General features: G+C 35.2%; 1 protein-coding gene across 1 annotated transcript; it reads left to right on the top strand.

Annotated features, from left to right (window-relative positions):
* The first annotated feature begins 2,408 nt into the window (after window positions 1-2,408).
* ALX1 (ALX homeobox 1) lies at window positions 2,409-23,090 on the top strand. Its single transcript, XM_037848328.1, has 4 exons — window positions 2,409-2,634; window positions 5,484-5,788; window positions 8,744-8,872; window positions 22,770-23,090. The coding sequence occupies exons 1-4, from the start codon at window positions 2,409-2,411 to the stop codon at window positions 23,088-23,090; spliced, it is 981 nt and encodes a 326-aa protein (XP_037704256.1).
* Window positions 23,091-23,855: the final 765 nt, after the last annotated feature.

Raw genomic sequence — 23,855 nt, 5'->3', positions numbered from 1 at the left:
TTAAAAGACCGTTTCTCTTATCTTCCCTTTGTGTATCCGAGAAAGTCAGACTCTTAGTTTCAAAACATATGAGGGTTAGAAGACACAGAATGGAAAGGCGATGCCGAAAATCACCAACCCCCATAGGAGTGGCTGGATAACTCAAAACCCACTTCTCCCCAGGGGCGTCCCAGGAACCGGCTAGAAATTGCCCAGGAAGCGCACAGATGCTCCTCCTCCTGAAGCAAGATCGGGTGCTAGAGGGCACCCTCTCACATGCGTTTCCTGGCTTTTCTCGCAACCCCAGGCGAACAACCATCCCAACAGTGCCGCGGCTGCCGGGCTTGGACTTCCTGCGCCATCACGCAGCTTGGCTTTCTCCGGGCGCGCAGTCCCGGATTACTTTGATGGCGACCCCGTGAGATGTAACATTTCGCGGTGGGTACTGGCCGGATTCCTTGGGAAATAGCAATAACACAACAAAAGCTATTTAATCCCGCGAATAGCATCAACTGTCAAGACCATGAGTGCGTGCCCAAGTCTCGCCGAGCACTGCGCCATGTAAAGGGAGTTTCCGCCCCTCCGCAGGAGAACTCTACTGGGCTGGCCGCGGGCCGGACAGCAGAGGTCACTGCTTAGGGCCGGCCTGCCGGGGTCAGCTCGGTCTGACTTATGTGCTTAGGGCGGCCCGATCTCTAGGGTAGTGTTAAGGAATAGCTCTGAGGTGCGCAGCACACCATGATGGTTGCTCCTGGGCTGCGGCCTGACCGGCCTCGAAGAGGGTCTCGGTCAGCTATGATCCGGAACACGGTGGAAATTCAGGGACCCACTAGGTGCCGGCCAGAGTTGAGCTTGTTCTCACCATACCTGGGAGTTCTCGCCACCCCAGGGGCTTAGGATGCCCTGCGCGCCAAACCCAAAGCCAGTTCGTAGTTACCACTCTGGCCTGGAAAGATGCGACTGGCGCTGCGAGGGCCTGTGGCGAGAAAAGCTGTGAGTACCCTCGATCAGAGACCGTCCTGGCAAGGCACAACCCGTAGTCCGGTACTTGTGGGGGCATGTCACTAAATATGCCAGCTCAAGAGGCTGTTGCAAACGAGTGCCTTTTCGCGCCCAAGACGGTGAACCTATTTCCCCCAGACGCCGCGAACTCCTGGGAAGCCACAGAGAGGGACTTCAATCCCATAGTGCTGCCCTGCCTTCAGGAGGTGGCCAGCTGCCAGCCCGCCCTGCCGTCTCCTTGGGCGGGAAGGAGAGGCCTGGGTCATATCCGAGCCTGGGACACCGACCCGCGAGTGCACGCAGCCCGGTGCACGCACGCTATTCGCTTCCCTAACGCACTTTTCAAAGTAACTCCCCGCGATTCTTTAAATATAAAAATTATATATTTATATATAAACACGCCGAAGGCCTTCTTCTTCCTCATAAACCCCTTTGAATATAAGGCCCTTTGGAGGCACCTTTGCTAACGGCTTTCTTAAAATCTGCGTCTAACGATAAAATCATGGACGCAGGGGAGGGGTGCGAAGAGGGTGGGGAAATAGGTTGGCACTGGTGTCTTGATCATTTCAATATCTCTTTTTAGGCTTCGTTCTCTCACCCATCACCACCACGTCCACACGCCGCTGCATTCCAGAGAAAAAGGAAGGGCCACAGCCTCATAAAGCGCCAAGTGCGCCCGGGACGCCGAACTCCTCGGCGTTAGAAGCAGGAGCTGCCCCTCTACCACGGCTGTCCAGTTAATAGGGGCCAGTGTATCCAGCTTCTTGGGCTTCGGATTAATATGGATCTTCCACGGAAACGATTTACGGATGAAACAAAAGCCCTTTAAGGCAATACTTCCTTTTAAGTTCTTAAGACTCCTCTAAATCTTTCTGATAGTGAGTGGCCGGCGAGGGGGCAGGGTGGGGACCGGGTGCCGAGACGGCGGCCCGGAGAGCGCAGAGAGCGGGGAATGGAGGGTTAACTGCTTGCGATCTCACCAAACTCTTCCGAAATGCCAGTCCACTGTCGCGGCGACAATGTTTCTGGGTGTCGGGGCCTCGTCCCTCCTGGCATTTGTCTGAAATGGAGCTATCTGTCTAACCTAGGCCTGGACGCGCCCGGCCGGGGTAAGTGGGGAAGGTGGGGGGTTGGGTGGGGGCGGAGGGGGTCCGGGGTGGAGTTAGTCGCCTGCCTATTTTCATATTCATTAGAACTGGGAGGTTGCCCTAGGAGCCCAGTTGAGTTTCAAGATATAAAAGCAACTTCGGGTGCCCCCTTTCCAGCCGGGACGGATTAAAGGGCTCCGAGCCGGGCAGCTCTCGGCGCCGCCGTGCTCCCTCTCCCTTCCCTCTTCTTCGTCCCTCCCTCCTCCCGCCCACTCGCTCCCTCCCCCAGCGCCCTCCAGCCTCCGCGCCCCGGGAGTTCCGAGACAAGCTTCCAGGATTATGGAGTTTCTGAGCGAGAAGTTTGCCCTCAAGAGCCCTCCGAGTAAAAACAGTGACTTTTACATGGGCGCAGGAGGCGCGTTGGAGCACGTTATGGAGACGCTGGACAATGAGTCCTTTTACAGCAAAGCTTCGGCGGGCAAATGCGTGCAGGCCTTTGGGCCCCTGCCCCGCTCCGAGCATCACGTGCGCCTGGAGAGGACCTCGCCCTGTCAGGAAAGCAGCGGTGAGTCGCCAGCGCCCCAAGCCGAAACACGGCTGCTCTTCCGCAAACCCCAAGTGCGGGGACCGCTTTTTTAGACAGGCAGAGAGGGAGGAACGAAGGAAAGTGGGACCGAGGGAGGTGGAGGGCGGAGGAAGGCAGTGGAACGGTGCGCGTTGTAGGAAGCGGTGTTTCGGCTGCAAAAGGCTTTGGGGGAGCAAAGCAGGATTGGGCGCCGGGTGGCCTCAGTGCGGTTCTCCTTTCGCTGCCGGTCTCATCCCTTATGGGTCTCGTTGTTCCACTTTCCTGGACCCCGGCGTAAACGGATAGGGCGTTAAGTAGAGCCTAATTGAGTCAAGACAGCGCGCTTCCTCCGTACTCGGAGTTGCCGGGGCGGGAGGAGCAGAAATCGATCACAGCTAGTTTGAGGACGTCACCGTCGTCACGAGTAAGAAAACTTTGAGCTCCTTTAGGTGAAAAACCTCTTTTTCTTATGTTCGGCGATATTTTTCTTTCTGAAGTTGGAAGGTTGCTATATTAGCATATGTGAATTTGTGAATTCTAATTCTTTGACTATGCAATAGAACACACGGAAATTTCTATTTCACGCCGAATCACTTTAAATAGCTTCCGGCAAAGAAACGTCGATATAATCACTCACTCTGGGATTTGGCATTGTCTATTTTTCTGACTTCACATTAAAAGTCACCTAAGAAGCCTTTCAGAATGCTTCTGGGTGGAATCTTCAACTTTGAATGCCCAACTATCTCAAAGTCAAAATGTTATCAAAACAAACCATCTATCTTTTCTATCTTGTAACCCTACACAAGCCTATTATTTCAAATAGCGACAGCTAAAGCAAGTTTACAATTCCAAGGACTTTTCCTTATCATTGCTTATATTTCACGGTTAAGCTGTAAGGAGAGGGCTGCTTTAAAATAACAAACGAATTAAGTGTGAAATATTTACAACAAGCCTCCTGCCCCCTATTTTAATGAAGTTTCAAAATCTGGCAAGGTACTGGCTTGTAGAAGCTGATTTTCTAAATACTTTGTACAAAAGTTTAAAAAAAAACAAAACTGTTTTTGATATTTTATTTACTTTATTCAACATTGCAATTGTTTTTGACTTGCAAGGGTAAAGCAAAAAGAAAGGTGCAAATGACAGAATAGTCAACTGTATCGTGTCCTAAGTTGACTTAGACACAAGCAATTTTTTTTTTATTACACCGAATTTTTGGCATGCTGGATGTATTTGAGACTGCACAGTATCTGTTAATTTTGAAATTTTTGTATGTATACATGCAGTTAAGGTAATTGAAAGACTTTTAAAAAACGGTTCTGTAATGTCCTATGTTGACTGCTGGATTGGACTCGATAATATTTTAAGTTGTCAGTAATCCAGTATAAGAAAAGAAATAGGGATTTAATAGGATTTTGATATTTTCTCAACTTTTACAGGAAAATACACGACTAGGATGAATTTCAAAAGGGAAATTTTAATTAAGATGAATCCAGGCAGAGGCCGTTTAATTTAGGAAAAAATCCGTATTTCTCTTGAGATACCCTTAGCCTCAAAGCTGATTCCCCTCCCCCCCATCCTGAGGCTAATTGCCGCAGTTCCGCATTTAACTCTGCCCACCGAGACAAAACCATATTATTAATGAGTCATGCCTCAGCTTTATATTTAGTTTTACACAACATCTTGCTTTGCATGAAAACCATTGGCTTATACTAAAACAGGTATTCATGTTATATAGGGGTTAAACTTGGATACATTTGTCTAACAATTAAAACAATTGTAAAAATATGTTATGGGGGATAACTTGACAACTGAAACAGACTAAAAAAAATTATGACAGATCATTGGAAATACTACTCTGACTGGATTGGCTTTACTTGCTTTTTAAAAAAAATGCCTCCCTTTTCATTCTGTGCATCCATTTTATTTATGTATCTGTGGCATTATCTAATACAATTTTGTTTTATATCATACTACAAGTATGCAATCAAATCTGAAGGAAATTACTGAAATTAAAACACCCTAAACAGAATGCCAGATGCCATTATTTGCAATGTTTTAATAGATGTTTTAATTTCTGTGCATTACTAGAAGGAAAAATAAAGCTTATCCCTAAAACTAATTTCTTGAGTTAAGTAGAAATATAACATATTTAAGTAAGAACTGCAAGATGCATTTTTAAGAAAAAGAAGTTGCTTATGTCTTAATATTTTTTATAGAAAGTGCTTCCAGAAATGGATATGTAATTAATTTTTCCATTTAATCATTTTTGAAAAAAATTTAACAGATGTGAATATACAATCAAAATATTAAAAGTGTAATGGAAATAATACCACATCTTAAATCTATATAGAGCCCATAGGTTTTATGTGGATGGGGAAGATAACATTTAAGAAGCTTTTGGATTTTGGTTTACAGATATCATTAAAGTTGAAATACCTTTCCTGAGTTATGTAAGTATCTTAATTTTGTGTGCTATCAGTGACTTATATCAAATTTGGTTCAGTTTTCAAAAATCATGCTCACTTAAAAGTTTTTTTTTTACATCTACATCTTTCTTTTAATGACTACCTTAATTTGATTATACATGTGAGCATAGACTTCCTTTAACCCTGTAAAATAGAACTGTGAATTTTGCCAAATTATGAGTTCCGTGTACATTATTTTTTAAATGGTTTCAAACATGTCCCACAGTGAAATAATAATTGTACGTAATCTGATGATTGAATTAATACTGGTGCAATAAATCATTAACAGATTGCTTTCCTGATGTTCTAAATGACTTCAACTTAATTCCTTCACGGTAGTGTTTCCCAATCCTGAGAAGTGTTCTTTTCTCCCTTTGGGTACAGTGAACTATGGGATCACTAAAGTAGAAGGTCAGCCTCTTCACACCGAACTGAATAGAGCCATGGACAACTGTAACAGTCTCCGAATGTCTCCTGTGAAAGGGATACCCGAGAAGGGAGAACTGGATGAACTTGGGGATAAGTGTGACAGCAACGTATCCAGCAGTAAGAAGCGGAGACACCGAACCACCTTCACCAGCTTGCAGCTGGAGGAGCTGGAGAAGGTCTTTCAGAAAACCCATTACCCGGATGTATACGTCAGAGAACAGCTTGCTCTGAGGACAGAGCTCACTGAGGCCAGAGTCCAGGTAGGAGCTAAATAGAGACCTTACAAAGGGAATAGTGTTAGAATAATTCAGTAATTTCATATTTCCACAAAAGTAGAAACTGATTCTGGGACTGAAGATATATATCACTATGTAATATATACATTTAGGTCCACTAAAATTCTTTTTACTTGCAAAAGAATTTGACAACAGACAAAAACAGAAAACGACAAAAGAAGTTAGTTATATTACATGTGCATAAAAATTAATGATTATTTAAAGAAACCAGAATATAATAATAATATAAGAGACCTGGACAAATGTAACAGTCCCTAAATGTCTCTGGTGAGAAGGGAGAACTGGGTAAACTTGGGCATAAATGTGACAGTATTTTAAATATCCCTGATTTTTAAAATTTAATTTTTTAATGGGCAAACATCAGAATCATAGCTACCTATTTAGTAACTGATAGATTTTATTTTGTTTTTGTTTTATCAGACATTGAGCTTCTTTTTAGGCTATATTCCATGTACCTGTAGGTTATTTGTGTAACGGCAGATAAATCTATAATTTTATTGGGGTTGGGGTTTTAATATAACAGAAAAATAAAATAATCCCATAAGCACCCAATTGTTATGTATACCATGATATATTTTAACTATAGGTAATTAAGGAAATATTGTATCACTTACTTATATTTTTCTAGTCACAGTAGTAGCCGGTATATACCCATTATAGTTTTTGAGTCTGGATAAATTAATTTTTTTTGCAGGGGCAATAGAAATAATGATCTTAAGGTAATTTTATTGAATATAGTTGGTTGTATTTATAAAATATATTCAAATGATCAAATTGGATGATTCAATGTACTTAAATTCTTTCATAATTTGAAAAATAAAGTCATATTGAGTAAAATTCTGCCTTTTAGGCTTATTTTATTTTTACTACATTTGCTGTTTTTTTATTATATTTTATTAGTTTCCAGGGAATACTGAGATTTAAAATGCAACATAACTCAGAAGAAATGGGCGTTTACTTTGTGTGTATGTTTTGTTTTTGTAAAGAGGAAAATTTCAAATTTTGCAATTTCCGTGAATCACTAGAACAGAGAAATGAATAAAATAGTGAACATTTTTGTTCTGCATGGAGTAACAGTATTCCTTCTGAAGATTAAGCCATTGTAAGGTCTTTACATCATTAAAGACAACATCTGGCAGTGCAGGGATAACAAGCAGCAGATTTTTCCTTGAGTTTGTGGAGGCAAATGGTTACTTTATCTTAGTTCAGGAAGTAAATATATAGGAAGTTGATGCTAACAAAGATTTTTAGAATTGTCAGATATTAACACGAGTCTTGCATGTGTGTTTTTTTTTTGCCTTGTGTCTATATATTTAAATTAGTTATACTTGTAACCATAGAACAATATGTTTCCATAAGAGTGATCAGCAGTGCACAATGCATGTTTTCCTCTTAACATTTCGTCAAGTCCTGATTAATTTTTGTCTGAAGAACATGCACGGAGAGCCAACCTGAACCTAATTTACTCAGGTTTTTCTCTTTCATGCTTTTCACATCAGTGTGGTAATTGGCACCCATTTTAAGGAGATTGTCAAGGTCCTTTTGCCAAAAGAGGAAAAAACCCAAAAAACCTCATTACTAAATTCCCTTAGTATGCTTCTGGTGCCTGTCTGTGGAGACAGCAGGAAAATACTTTTTATTTTATTTTGTTGTTGTCTTGAGCCCTGGGCGTAATGGAAAATGCTCATTTCCCAAGACTGTGCTAAGAAACCAGGGCGAACAGGTAGCTCTGTCTGCCTTGTTTTGATTGCTGAAAATTCTTCAAAGTGCCTTCTTAAATAGGCATCCACAATTAAGCATTAAACTGGGCATTTATATGACTGTGAAGATAAAGATACAGATTAGAATTGCATATAAAAGGTGAAAATCTCAAGTAAATTTCATTGAAAGACGTTTTACAATTTGCATTTTTATACTCAATTTCCAGCTACTTTCCCAAATATTTTATAAACTGAATATAGTTCTGTAAAGATTGAAGTGTTCCTGAAAGCTGCTTACATAACATCCAAACTGCATTAAATTATGTGTATCCAACATATAATATTCTGTATCACTCTTTAATACCTTAAAATATTAAAATGAAGATTTTAAAGAGCTACAAGTGTGAATTAATGAATATTTAATGAGTAAGACGGTTGTTAGGATAAGTATTTCTCATATGTAATTAGAAAAATTGTGGAAGATACTTAATGTCCCCACAGAGGCCATATTAACACACAGGCTTTCTTGATGCTTAGTTATATCAGTCCTGTTTCTTTTATTATTTATGTTACCTGTTAAGTGTTTTAGAATGGAGAAATGATTGTGAAGCCATCTGAGCATTTTCCATAGGTGAAAATAAATGCTATAAGTGATGTAATAACCACATTTGTATATTTTAAAACTATACTTCAACTACAGATGATTCTGTTTTGCATTTATCTTTATCATACTCTAATATATATAATCTTAATTATTTCTATTTCTAAATAGTCACAGTTTTTCTTCTTCTGCCATATGTTTTAGATGTAATCTTTATGTCTAATATTTTATAAAATTATCTAAGTATGGGTACAACCCATAAGAGTGAACTCGGTGACATGTTTTAAAGGTAATTTTTTTAACTGATTCAGATGTTAATTTGGTTATAATGGCTGTGTTGATATTATATGTGTAATCCCAAACTTAGAAGTTATAACTGTCTCCCAGATTTGCAGCATTCATCCATGATATTTTGGAGATATATAGATTCTTCAAGATCATATATTCTGATTTCTTTTTATTTTCCATAGATGAGAAAACTGAAATTTGTGGAGCCTTTTCTGAGATACAGAAATTCCTTTATTAGTAATTTTGTAGACCTGGGTTACCCTTCTGATTTGAAGTCTTCTAACATCACATTTGCATTATTATATATTCCTAATTTTTTTTTTTAATTAGGTTTGGTTTCAAAATCGAAGGGCCAAGTGGAGAAAAAGAGAGCGTTATGGCCAAATACAACAAGCCAAAAGCCATTTTGCTGCCACCTATGATATATCAGTTTTGCCAAGGACTGACAGCTATCCACAGGTATGGTAAACTACGCAGAACACTGAGCAAAAAAAGTCAATATGTTTTGTATGTTCTTAGAAAGATTAGCATAGGATTTATTATATCTAATATAATAGTCAAGAATGAAAACTTTAACCTCTGGAAGACTTTTTCCATGTGTGAGATTTTTTAAAAATTTTATATATTATTTATTTTAATATTATTTTCTTTAGAGCCATTCATTTAAAAGTTTTTCAGGTTCTCTTCTTTTAGATCATGTACATTGCAATAAATGAAATAACATCATTCAATATTATATCTTTTAATTACTACACATTCTAATTATTCAGACTCTTCCTTTGTTAATTTTAAAAATAAATAACTCATTGTCTGGCATGCTTTCTCTGTGGCTGTCTTTTTAACTATAACCTAGTGTCAAATGTGCACTATGAACCTTCAATTCTACTTAAAAATATTTCTCTTTTCCTATATTGTCCTTTTAGATTTGAAGTTGCTCATTGTCTCAGTGACACATTTAGTGCTTTATGGCTTAAAACATAGATAGAATCAATGCTAGACATAATTAAAAATTTTTATCATGTAAAAGAAACACTTCCCTTTCATAATGGGAGCTCTCTTCATTTCAAGAAGTATTTAAAAATTCTTTTTTTTCTAATTTTCCCTTTAATATAGAAAGGATTTTTTCACACTTAATAAATGCATGTTAATAAAATATGTTGTTTATAATTGGTTATCATCTTTTCTTAATACTGAATAGTGATATTCAGAATGCATTTGATAGATGATAAGCAACATGTATACTATAAGGACAAGCCATCCGTTATTTCTTATTGCTTAATGATGTGCATTGTATGAGATCACTTTGAAAACTCATATGAAACACATGTGCTGAAGGAACATAACTCTGTGCTTTGGTTAATACCTTGATAGTTCAGTGACTAGATCATCACAGCCTGGAGCTTAAAGGTATACATTTCTCTAACTGGAAATTCAGACCCTATTAGTGTGAATTCAGTCCTTTGCTTTTCTGTTATCCTTGTGCTCTTATGCCTTTTGTAATCCTTAACAACCTGTCTTTGGAATTTCACTCCTCCAGAAAAATTCACCAAATTTATTAATGTAATATTATGTATTAGAAAGAGTCCTAGGGATCATATTGTTCAACTGCTTCATTTTAAAAGTTTGGAAACTAGGCCCAGTTGACATAAGGAATAGGTCCAAGAGGATAGTTTCTTACAGGGCAGTCACTAAAGTGCTGCTGAGGTTAAGCATTTCCTCTCAGTTTGCTAGAAAACTTAAGTTACTGCTACATTTTGAATAAATGCCCCGTATCTCCTATAAGAAGAATCTTGTTTCTCTTTTAAATTTTATCATAGAGCCGGGTACCTTATTTTTTTCTCCAGATTAAAATCAGATATACGTTCTTATTTACTCATTATCATATGGCAAATGAAATTTAATTCACCAAATATTTTTGAGTGCCTTTGTTCAGTTATAAACAAAAAGCCTGGAGGATGCTTCCCCTATACGCCATTAGCTCTATGAGGGCAGATACTGCTGTGTCTTGAGTGTCTGGCATGGTCCTGGGAATATCATCATTAACACTACTATTATCCTTAAACTGTGTCCCAGAAACTATTCTAATAAGCATTCAGCCCTCACAACAACCTGTGCAGAAACAGGCACAGAAAGGTGAGATCTTGACTCAGTTGCACTAGTGATGAAGCTCAAATTTGACCACAGGCAATCTGGCTCCCAAGTGCAAGACCTTAACCCTTGCCGTAGACTGTCTCTCCCAGGAAGTATTTTTGAATGATTAGTAAATTAATATCAAAGGATCGTAAGACTTCAGTTGCACTTTTTAGTCTTCCGTTTAGTTCAGGGGAACAGGAAGTGTACCCACAACCAGTGAAATAACAGTAGAAAAACGTAATTGGGACTGTGCATACCTTACATGATGTTGAAGTAACTTGGCTGTCGTGACTTCACAAATAACAGTCATGAATTATGAACTCTTCAGATTAACTTTAAACAACCTTATTGATAGGTTTATCTCATAGCACTTGACTATGATGTATCTTTTATGCATCATTTCCTTTCAGTCTTCATTCCTTTCCTGTTAAACCCTGCCTCTGTTTTCCACTTCTCTGTTCTTTGTAGTTGGTTGCCTTATCTCGGAATCCTCTTTCTTCATAGCATAAAACATTTAGAATAGTATCTTTCGTCCATTAAGCTCTAAATAAGGGCTTTATGTTTACATAGTATACTCTGACTAGTCACCCTTTTTTTTATCCCCAGGGTTATCTTGCCATTGTGTTATTGTGCCTCTAAGATTTAGATATTATTGATTAGCAGAATATAGTAGCCTAGTACCTAAAGCAGGACAGCAAATGGTACAATCAAATTACACATTTCATAGCCTTTTTCATTCCAACACAGAAGGATTAATTTTAAAAATTCCTCTCACAGGTAATGGGAATTTTGCACTAATTCTCTCTGGCTTCTCCATAATCTATGCATTGGTTATACCACCTCTTAATCTGAATACAAACACATGTTCTTTTTAACAGTCCATTTCATTAACAGTAATAAAAAAGCAATACTCTAAAACCTATATAATCTTTCTATATTGGTAAATCATTTTAATGATCAGTTGCCAGAAATGCTGAAATCAAGTGTATCCCTCTTCCCAGTGCCGATATTGGGTAATGCCAGAGGAAAATTCTGTTTTAACTTTTGAAAAATATGCTAACTTGAACATAGTTCAGTTTGTTTAAAATAAAATCATGCCAAGATCATGTCTCCCAAGCTTTGGCCTAAAGGAAACTTCTTTTATCTTACAGCTTGAAAACAGAAATTTGTAATGGAAAAAATAGGAATTAAAATAAGACAATGCAAAAAGACATTGAATTTGTTCTGTTACTAGTTGCAGAAAAAAATATTAATTATAAAAAAGTTGGAAACCGGAAAATGTTAGAGGCAGGACAGTGTAGCAGAAAAGCAAAAGCTACACAGAAATGTATGAAAAGAGTGATGATGTAGATAATAATCTCTGCAAGCCTGCTCAGTGTAAATAATTTAATTTTACCTTGCACAAATATATATATAAATAGTACATAGTATTTTTATGTGGAAATCTAGAAATAGTAGTATTTTCTAACATGTTTCTAAATACTTTTTCAACTGATTGTCAATATATTAACAACAGCAGTAACAGTAAAAGTAACAACTAACATTTGAAGGTTTATTTTAAGCCAGGCACTGTGCTTCCTGCTTATAGCTGTTAATTCATTTGAGCCCAGGTTTCCTGAGTTCAGAAGCCTGGTTCTCTTTAAGCACCATTATCACCTTAGTCCACCACAGAGCAATGAAGTAGTTCAGTTTTGACACCAAAACATCACATTTGTTTGGAAAGTGAAAATGCCTCCTACATTTTTAAATTTATAAAATAATTACGTAAAGCATAAGAAAGTGAGCAGTTTGTTTCAGTACGAATGGCACACTGTTGAGGATTATATTATGTGGCTAGTAATATATGTTAAGATAGAATATTTTCAAGTATTGAAAAATAGCATCATTTCTTTTAAAGTCTTTTATTTTGGCCCACAGTATCAGTTTTCACTTGGCAACACTACAGTTAAGCTAAATGAAGTTATTTGATGTCCTTCAATTCATGACATTTTAAAAATCTGTTACACTGCTTGTGCTGAATCTGTTCCCTCTATATTGAATTCCCTTCCCCTCACCTAAACTTTATCATTTCTGTGAAGCTTCTCCAGAATTCTTCCTTAATCAGCACATCACTTTCTTGCTTACGTTGTGTTGGTTGTATATTTTATATCTGTCTCATTTACATTCTCAAGTATTTAAAAAAGATGATCTATTTCTTAGTCATCTTTGTATCACCTCAGTTTTAATCAAATTATATATACACTGAGTGCATGTGAAACAATCTGCTTCACTTCAATATCTATGCAGGAGTACATTATAAAACCAAAATCAATCAATTTTCAATAGAACAGCTGGTTTCTGAATCTCTGCTGTTAACCAGTTCTGTGGTCTTAGGCAATAACTTTTTCCTGTTTGGGTCTCTGTTTTTGCAGACCACTTTCAGCTTAATTTTTTTTCTTCCACAGTTATTTGCATTTTATCCAACAGATATATTCCAAGTACTGTTTTAGGCACTGAGGAAACATGAATGATCCAAACAAACAAAATTCCCTGCTTTGTGGAACTAGAAACGATATTTGTACTAAACTAGGTGTTATTTGTACTAAATGCTGCAAACCCTTACTGGTGCAAACTGGACCGAGCAAACCGAAGTGACATAAATCATTTTGTCCTCAAGCTTTCTAACTTAGCAAAACCAAAGCACCTTTTAAAATATTCTGGTGAATAAAATATTTTCTGTTAAGGTATAAACATTTTCAGATAAAAACTAGCCTTCATTCTTACAAGGAATATTATTTTCATGACACTAGGTTTGGTTTGGATTACACAATCATTAACTTTATTATTTGCTAGCTGAGTAACTTTGGGTAAGTCTCTTGACTTCACTGATCCACAGATTCTTCATTTGTAAAATGGAGGTGCTGTTGGATTTGGTGGTGTAGATGATGATGATAATGATTTTTTCATTATTGTACAGATTGAATTGCTATCCAGATCATAAATCATCGTGCTTATGGTCTATGGAACTGAATCCTGGGGTTTGATGAGGATCATGTAGTGACTATGGGCTTTACAGTAAGGAATTCCTGGGTTCAGTTCCTGGCTCTGCCACTTAATAGTTTTCAGAGGTTTGGCAAATCAGTTAACCTCTTGGAATGTTTCTCCTCATTTACAAAATGGATGATGAAAGTAACTAGAAGCAATTCTATTGTAGACATTAGTCATAATTAATTTTGTTCTACTGTAGAGAGGGAGGTAAGTGGTTTGAGTGATACTGGCTGTAGCATTTAAGCTAATCCAATCTGTGAGTAAATTTAGGGATATTTTTTGGTCATTATAACTAGGAGAATATCAAATTAAGTTAAATATATATTCTTCTTTAAATTAGGACAACCAAATATGGTAATTTTAGGAAAGCTAGTGTATATTTTCAATTCCCTGGAATAATTTTCTCTTGAACTAAATATTTTCATCAAAATTTTTGATGAAAATATTTAGTTTTTTTCCCACCAAAATTTTGAATGAGGCTTAACTAAGTGTAAGTGAGAATCTTAACTGAATCTGTTTGCCAAATGTATAAAGGCACACACACTATATTTTGCTTTGCTGTTTTATTAAAAACTTTGTATGTCACTAGGAGTTTGAACATACCAAGGGTTGGACTCAAGTTATAGGTAATTTGTAATCCTTGGGATAATTGAAAATACGGACTGAAGCTGTGTAACATTTCTAGTTTAGTAAATTCTATTCTAAACATTATAATAATACAGTTTATAATTATATAGTTTTTTTAAAATGAAATTTTCAAGTTTCTCTAAAATAGTGATATTTGAAGATACTGTTCATACCACCCTTCTTTCATCACCAATTTCCATACTAATCTTAAAGTTTGTCTTTATTTAAGCTAAATAAGGAATACAGAACTCTCTTTTCTTTCAAACCACCGTGGTTTAGCACTTTAAAGGCATCTGGAGCAGTTTTTATCTTTGGAGAAAGTTTTGCATTTTTATCAATCTTATTTTTATTTTTCCTCAAATATTTGAAGCAAATAAACCAAAATCTTTTAAAAATACTAATAATAGGCTATACTTGATGCATTGTGTAATGAATGTCTTCATGTTTATGAGACAACCAATGGGATGTTCATACAGTGATACAGTGAAATTTCTCTTAAGATTGAGGGAGGGACAAAAATATCACCATCATTAGGGCAAGTCATAAAGATGTTGCATAATTTCCACTCATTAAAGCATGAATATTTAAACTCAAGGGAGAGATATAATAAGATAGTCAACTATTACTCAGATATGCATAATGGGGTAAGTTGCTTATTTTAAAAATGTATAAATATATGAAATTTATATAAATATATATGTCATTTCGTATATACACAAGTTTTGTGTAATATGAAGCACATTTTTTCAGTATCCGTTAGGTGAAGGTACCGCTTTTTACAAACAAAAAAGGTATACAAAATTTAAAGAGATAAAGATTAAAAATATTCTTAAACGAAGTGAAGCACATTTTTGTTTTAGATTATGAAAATAGACTTATTTTTGAAAACCATAATATTCTGAGTTAATGTGATTTAATGACTCTACACAGTAACAATTTAGCTATTTTTTTTTGCTTTTAATAGGTGACACTGTAAAAGCATTGATTCAAGCAAATTAGTCATAGTAATTAATATTTTAAAGGGAAAGAGTAAACCAATAATTCAATAGATTACAAAAATAAATACTAAGAAATATATAAAAAAATATTGGAGAATGGCGCTATTAGCTTATAAATATAAAAGGAACATACAGGAGAAGAGTGAAGATGAAGAAGAATTGCGGTGGGTGGACACGAATTAAAACCTCATGTCTTGGGAAGTCTGAGAACAGGTCCGTGTGTTAAAATCTGTAGTTAACGCTTTTATTGTTAGTGTGAACTTTAAAGATATACAGTAATCCAGGATTTTTTGTATGTCTTATTTATTAAGCCTGATGTCTGTGTCTTTTGTTTTTTATTCAGTCATAGAGCATTAAATATATAAAAATTCATATAAACTCATAGTTGCTTTTAAAATCACAAAAATAAAATTACATCTGAGTAGTTAATAGAAATAGAAGATTAATTTAACAATGACTTCACTCAGGATTCTGAGAGTAAGTTCAAAGCTCATATATGACTCAAAGTGGGAGTCTCTAAGACTAAAAATATTCTGTGCAAATTGAAGGATTTGCCTATTTGATTCATGTTCGAAGTTTTTTATGCAAGGAAAACTAATTTACATTTTTACTTTTGTTACGATTGTGAATTTCATTTAAATAAGGGAATTGTGTCATTGAATATAATCAGGCACTGATGAATTAGAAATAGTTATCACACATGTATTGAAATACATGAAAAATAATGTGATAAATGTTTGGAAAATACTCCATTTAATATTTGTTTAATAATAATGAGTAAAATAGGAAATGTTAGGCACTATTGTTTTATTCCCTCCTTAAATATTTTTTTATTCCTTCCTCAAATTGGGGTGGGCAGACACGAGTTTCATTTTAAGACATAAATGTGAAATTTCCTATAAATCTTTTTACGATCATAATAATATAAAATTTAAGAATACATCCAATACTGAAGGAAAAGAAAAAAATGTTCTTAATGTTTCTTATGTTTGACTTGGAGCATTTTTCAAATATTATTTGAAGAATACAAAACCTCAACATTTATCTGATGTGATTCTGAAATTTTGTAGACTTTAATATTTCTTATGAGATTTAATGCTTTTAATTTTTATTCTAACAAGAAATCCATGCTTTTATTCTTCTGCAAATCTATTTTTCTTCTGATTGTCAGTCTCATATGTCTTTTGTACCTAATAGTGTTTTCTTAAATGGAAGAGTCACTCTTGTTCACAATTACTGTATGCATTTCTAATATTAAATTTTATTAAAAAATCAAAGTGGCAGTCATTTAATATATGTTCCTTTTCTGATGAGTGCTTTATTCCTGATCACTTCAGTTTTATAGCATATTTGAAAAATATACCTTTGGAATTTTGAAAATGTAAATTGATTCCCCCAAACTTAATATTTTATATACCATCTTTAAATTTTTTTGGTGAGAATCAGGCCCAATAAGTAGACACTAATGAAAATGTGCCCCCATTTCTATGTCAGGTACTACCTAAAACATACTCAGGTTGGTTTTTTCACTGCTTAATTCATGCAAGTAGTTTTGTTTTTTTTTTTCAGGTGGATAAACCATCAGTGTGTCTTATTCACTGGTAGCAAATTCACTATTTAGAATAACACTTTGACTCTTTCTGCCTGCCAGTAACTGACTGATGTAGTAGCTAGAAAAGTTAATGGGGCCTTAAAGTTGGTCAACAGCTAAAAATATCTGCAACTTACTAAGCATATGGTTCTTATTAATTTTTTATCACCTTAAATTTTAAAGGAAGGGGATATGCTAATAAAGGATGTAATGGTCTCTTTAAAATATCAAACAGCTTTTAAAGAAAGCAATGTTTGCATTTGTAAAAGAGATCATATGAAATGCTGGTAAATTAAATTATAAAGTGATAATGTGCTAATAAACCCATTATTAAGTATTGAATAATATACAGAGTAGTCAGTTAACCTAAACGTTCTGTCAGAAAGGAAGACCAAAATCAACTTTTGGATTTTTCAATGTAAAGAAGCTATTGCTACAACATCATTACAAGTAACTCTTTGTGAATCCCTGATCTCTGTCTTTTGAAAGCAACTTTCAGTTCTCACAGGGAAGCATATGGGCATGTGATGTGAATGTGGTGTTTCTGTGCACACATGTGTGAATGATGGTTGTGTGTACCTGTATGAGGAGTGTGTGTGTGTGTGTGTATACACGGATGGTGGTAGGGATAGGGGCAGTCTGTATATAGAGGAAGAGTAGGGTTAAATAAACTGATTTTTGTAGAAAAAAGTAAGTTAATTATCTATCTGGTTTGGGACATGCTTTAAAATTAACAGGTTGTTACTTATGTGCTTTTAGTTGGTCAGTAATTTTCTTAAGTTCAGATTAAATTTCATAGGCTGTCTCCTAAATAGCATTAACTTTAGGATGTAGAATGTATAATACTATTGTGAAACTATTTGAGATTTTTTTCACATGATGCTACTTTACAACTAAGGTCAAGACCAACAAACTCTAACTTATTTTTAAAAGTAATGAAAATTATTCACTACAATAAAATCGACAAATATATTACAAATATACACAGGTTTACCATGTTAAAATTTTCTTTGTAGTTTTGGTTACAAGGAATTTATATAGGTAAATATACATAAAATATATATAAGCTGTATCTGTATTTTCTTCCTATCTATAGTTTTTAATTCCTGAGAAGAAAAATGAATGTTAAATGAATTTATTTCAGTTTGGAAAGAATCAGAAAAAAAAAAAATAAACCTGCTTCAAAATTCCAAAGTTATGAAATAATTATTAACTTTTTGTTTGATTAGAAAAACATTGAGGGGCACATGTTCAAAGTGGAGTGTAGTAAGTCAGCTGAACTTCCATTCATGCTAATGAGAGACAGTTGGCTAAATTCCCTGGTCAGTGCTTTGAGCACACTCCTAGTTCTTTTAAAAAATGTTGCAAAGTACATTAAAACATGGAACGTTTTTAGGTTCTCCACTTCTTTTAAACATAACAAAGAAAAAAATGTAAAGACAGGCTATCGCCTTTCCCCTTTTTTAAACACACATGAAAGAAGAATGTGGACAATATTTAATAATGCCTTTCCTGGCTCTGAAGCCCTTGAAAATTATTCTGCAAAAGCACCCAAGAAATAATTTGCTGCTGGGCACTGCCTTTGTAGTGTTCTGTGAAACAGCACCCCCCCCCCCCCAAAAAAAAGAACAGTAGTTATCTTTAGAAAAATAAATGCGTTTTTTTCATTCCGGAAATTAGCAGCAAATATAATGTTTCTTTTAATGAGTCCCAGAGTTATATTTTGATTGGCTTTTCTGTTGTGACAAATATGTAATCTTCAATTTTAGAAAACATGACTTGCAGATTCTAGCGCAAAAGTTAAAAATCACTACTTATGAAAGGACAGAATTGGTGGAGGGGTGGAGAAGCTGCAGTAAGTGTGCCCACTTGGACAGCAGTGGGTTTAGCCAACCACAAGCTCAGTGTTGCTTAATCAAATATTGCTTTCAAATATTACAGAGGTAGATGGTGCAGAGCAATGATGGGAACTTCCATGGTTTCCCAACAGTGATCCAACAACATCTAGAATATAATATTGTATTTGAGGTGCATATTGCTAAGAATGAAGGGTATCGACAACATCCAGCATATCCATAGGAAAGTGACCACAATGGTGCAGAGCCTGGAAACCGCATCATATGTGGAATGATTAAAAGGACTGGAGATGTTTAGCCCAGAGAAAAGAGACTTGGACTGGTATAATAATTGCCTAATGACATTTGAAGATATTCCTATGTAAGAGGGATGATACTTATTTTGTATCATTTTAAGGAATAGAAATAGAAACCATAGGTAGAGGAAGATAACAGCTCACTTTTTTTTTTTTTTTTTAAAAAAAAAAAAGCTTTCCAAAAGGAAATAGACTCTTGAAAAAAAAAAAAGGGGGAACTTCTTATCACTGGAAGTGACAATCTCTCTTGGTTTTAACTGAAGGTGTGAATGCAAGTGGTTTTTACATGTGGAAGCAGTTGGACTTCAACAGTGATTCCTAATTCTAGCTGATTTTCAGAATTCTGTGTGTGCATATTATTATTTTTACTATCATTATTTTAGTACAGATCCCCCAAGCCACACCCTATGCTTAACAAATCAGAACCTCCATCTATGGTAGAGAACAAGTGTTTGAGAGAAAAAGAAAAACTATCCAGGTAAATATAGTCAGCAAGGTCTAGGGCTATAATTTTCATGATGTATAAGGTGTCCATAAAATTTGTCTATGCTTGCAAGATGGATCAGTCTATTTACATTTTTAGAGATTTTTCTTTCATGTAATAAATTTTTATTAAGGTTTTGTAATGTATTCTGCTAGGCCTGAGAATGAGGAAACAATCATGAGTAATGGTGATGTATTTTGCTTTCAGAGAGTGGAGGCCATGAACCCCACAAAGTTAGGGTTCAACTAATTTCAACTCATAAAACCAGGTTTTAGGTTAATATAGCATTTGTTATGATTTCCTGGGCTCAGAGTTCCTCTTACTGTTGGAGTTGTGCAATCTTTGGTAAATTACTTAAACTCTTTGTTCCATAATACCACCTTCTACAAAATAGGGATATTAAAAGCACACACCTTTTAATGTATTGAACGATTAAATGTGTTAATAATGCATTTAATGTAATGCCTGATGCATGGAAATTCATCAATAACTATTAGCCATCATGATCGTTATCTTGATTGTCATCATCAGATGTTAAAGCACCCAGAGGCAGTGCTGCAGAGGCAGTAAAACTGGAACTCACTGGAGATACTGTCTTTATGATTCACATCTAATCCTTCGATATAGCAACCAACTAGATCACTACACTCAAAGACATCAGAATGTTAAAAATGAAAAAAAAAATGGAAAGAAGGGAGGGAAAGAGGAAGGGAAGGAGGGAGGGAGGAAGGAAATAGGATATATCAGTAAAATGTTTGGAGGTGTCTCCACTCGAGGAAATAATGTCAAAATCGTCAAAATATTTGGGTGTCTTCTCAAGCCAAACTAAAAAATTGCTGTAGTAACTTGCTTTACCAACCTGTCTGTTCTGAAAACATTTCTATATGTTAGAAATTCTTTAATAAGAAGTAATGCATTTAACCTACTTGAGCATGTCCAGATAAGTTTTGATCAAAATAAAAATATTTTCCCAAGTAAGTGAAACTAGAGAATTTTTTTCAATTTATAGGAAGACTAATGTCAATTCTTTTAGGGATAAAATATTTAGTTTACTTTCATAGAATCTTCCTTTCCTTTTCTCGTTTTCTCTTTTTTACCTAGTTGTCTACAATTCTGTTCCCCATGTTATCTCCATAAACTTTTGATATTTGCATGTCTCTATCTGTTTATGAATGGTCTAGTTAATATTTTTGAAAACTAATGATATTTCTTGATGAAGAAAGAAAAACTTCACTTATTTTCTGATGCTAAAATGTTAAAAATTCATTATTTTAAAACAAATAATTTATATTTTAATGAAATTCATATATTTCTATGCATTTGGAATATTAGTGGGTAATTTTAATAACATAGTCTAGCAACACTACTTAAAAGTTAAGAAATCCTTTAACAAACATAAAATGTAAATGACCTTCCTCTGCCAGTATTTTGCCTTTCATTTGTTTTTTTTCAAAAATAAGCAAACAAGTTCACTTTTATTTCCTGAAAGCTCATTTGTGAGACATGTGACTGTGGTTCTTGCAGTGTAACACAATGATTAATTGAATGTCATAGGAAAATCACCCAGATCAAGTTAGAAGAACTAGTTTGAAAGAGTGATGGCATTAACAGCCCTACTGTTGGCTTGAGATACATAACTCAGTGATCACTGGCACTGATCATTTCATTTTGGTTAAAGCGGAATGCATATAGTAGAGTGAACCAACTTAAAACAGCATAGCCCATGACAGTTCAAGGATTCATAAAATATGAAAATCATTATATATTTAATATATTTAAAGCAGTTTATATTTAAATAAAGAACTATTTTTAAAACAACTGAAAAATAAACATCTTGCCAATCAGTGAAGCCCTGAGGGGTGAAATTAGTTTTTCAGGTTTTCTCTTATGTTTTGGAATTGGTATAGTGGTCCTTTCTTGAGTAATGTAGTAACTTCTCTACCAGTGTGAGTGATCTAGCAGATTCATTAACATACTTTCTGTCATTAATTGAAAATTCATTGTTGCAGAAAGTATGATTGAATCCTGGGTGTTGTAAGATTTCACCTGGAATCTTAATATAAAAGTCAATGTAAGAAACATTGCAAATGTGTTGAAATTATTGATGATTTAATTCTTATTACCATGATTTAAAAAAGAAAAGTCTGATGTAAACATATATTGCTGTTGTGTTCTAATTGAAATCTGTTATAATAATGTTGCAAAGAAGCATAAAGTTTGTCTGTTCTATCTTCTAAGGCTGCAGCTCTGCCTTGCTCTACCGTGCAACAGTTACATTTTTCCCAGTTATGCCATGTGTCATGATTTTCTCTGCACTTCCCACTAATGCATGTGATCATTTTTTTTCTCTTGTTTAAATAGCTTGTCTAAGATATTCACTATCTAAAATTCATATTATAAAATTCTCTTTGGTGTTTCTTTTAAATGCTAGTAACTTTAAAGGGACTTGTGCTTATTGGTAATATTTTATTGAATTGTTTTCTTTAGAGATTTAATAATATAAAATATGAATTTCTTGGGTACAAATGATAGCCCAAAGTTTTTAGCATTATATAAGATGTTCTCTTTTACTTAAATTATACTCTTATAATATTCTTCGATAAATAATTGCATATTTTTCTCTGTTTTACCTCTGTTATTTGATAATGGTCCGTGTTGAAGAGCTTTAAGGTTGCTTTACATGTTATGCTTCTATTTCAGCTTATTATATACATCATAGAATGTGTTTGATATTTCTGAATTAATATATAGAGATACATATTTCTCAAATATAAAGAGCCATTTATTCTAGACAAAAAAAATCTAATAAAAGGGCAAAAATTTTCCAAAATGAGTTTGATCAAAAATATATTTACAGAGCTAACAGCCTAATGTCAGCAATGCTTTCCAACAAAAACTGCCATGCAAAGTCCAACTCCAGAAATTTTTAAAAATGCAATTGTGTTATTTTGTTTAGAAAGACAAAAACTATCTTTAAGCTTAAAACCATGATTTAAAACCACTTTTTTAAATACGTGGCTTGGTCATGAATCATGACTAAATCATCCAGATTCATTTAAAAAAATCACGACTATAAAAAGAATTCTCAAGAGATTGACATGTTTTGAGGGTATTTTATGAGGTCAAGTATGGGTTTTTTGTGATCTATTAAAGTATTAAAAACTGGAAGAATCTTTCAAATAACCATTATTCAGTCACTGTTTTATGTACTGAGAATGTAATTATAGACCACCCAATAGGGGCAGACAATGAATAGTTAACACAAATTTAGTAAACACAATTTAACAAAGGAGAACAAAAGCAAAAACGTGTAAATGTAATACTTGTTGTTTTATATATTCCAGATTCAGAACAATTTGTGGGCAGGAAATGCAAATGGCGGTTCTGTGGTTACTTCGTGCATGTTACCACGTGACACGTCCTCCTGTATGGCACCTTATTCTCACTCACCTCGGACAGATTCCAGTTACACAGGGTTTTCAAACCACCAGAACCAGTTCAGTCACGTGCCCCTCAACAATTTCTTTACTGACTCTCTCCTTACTGGGGCTACCAATGGACATGCGTTTGAAACAAAGCCAGAGTTTGAAAGGAGGTCTTCCAGTATTGCAGTTCTTCGAATGAAAGCCAAGGAGCACACCGCCAATATTTCATGGGCCATGTAACATACAGTACTCTTTTATTTTTCTTTTAATAGCACAGTAAAACATTCTTTTTTCTCATATTTAAAAGATACCACAATAAGCTGCTGTGTGTGGAATTGCTAAAGGTCAAGATATACAGCGAGACCAGCTTAAATGAATAGTTGTTATTATTTAACATTAAAATTTAAGAACGAACCTCTGAAAAGACTAAATAGGTTTACCATGCACCATTCTCCACAAACTCTGTTTTAGTAGTAAGATATTTTTTCTTCTATTGTACAAGTCAATGAAATATGATCATGCAACTTCTTAAAAGAATAAATGTATTAAACAAATTCCCCTGTTATAGATTGATTTATATTAGTTCTGTATAACAAGAAATCCCTTGTAAAATAATACCTGATAAAGGAGGAAATGCACTGGGGAAAATGTCAAGATACGAAAGCTGTCAGGTAAATATTGAGGCGGGGTGTTTCTGGGAGTTAACTGCTGTGTCTCCCCCTCTAGCTCCAAGAAGCAGTGGGCTTATCCCCTGTTGCTGAGAGTTTATCTTCAAGCCTCAAAGATGTTTTTTGCCGCTACATATTTTAGTGAATTTCCCCTCAGTGAAAAAAAGTACTCTTCTAAAATAACCAACATTTTCATGAAATATTTGGGCATACTTTCCTGAAACCTTGTGGCTAAAGGTGATAACTGAAATATTCCGGTGTGATTTAAAATATAGTCACAAGAACATATTTTAAAATGCCATCTTTTTAACAAAAAAGCCAGCACGGACTCAGTGAC

Source organism: Choloepus didactylus, chromosome 8 (assembly GCF_015220235.1).
Source record: "Choloepus didactylus isolate mChoDid1 chromosome 8, mChoDid1.pri, whole genome shotgun sequence".
Lineage (NCBI taxonomy): Eukaryota > Metazoa > Chordata > Mammalia > Pilosa > Megalonychidae > Choloepus > Choloepus didactylus.
The sequence above is the reverse complement of the archived record's forward strand: the minus strand, read 5'-3'. Positions and strand labels throughout refer to the sequence as shown.

Coding starts and splice junctions, on each gene's coding strand:
- ALX1 (XM_037848328.1), top strand. CDS start 2,409: ATGGAGTTTCTGAGCGAGAAGTTTGCCCTCAAGAGCCCTCCGAGTAAA. Junction 2,635..5,483: donor GCCCTGTCAGGAAAGCAGCG/GTGAGTCGCCAG, acceptor CTTTGGGTACAG/TGAACTATGGGATCACTAAA. Junction 5,789..8,743: donor TCACTGAGGCCAGAGTCCAG/GTAGGAGCTAAA, acceptor TTTTTTAATTAG/GTTTGGTTTCAAAATCGAAG.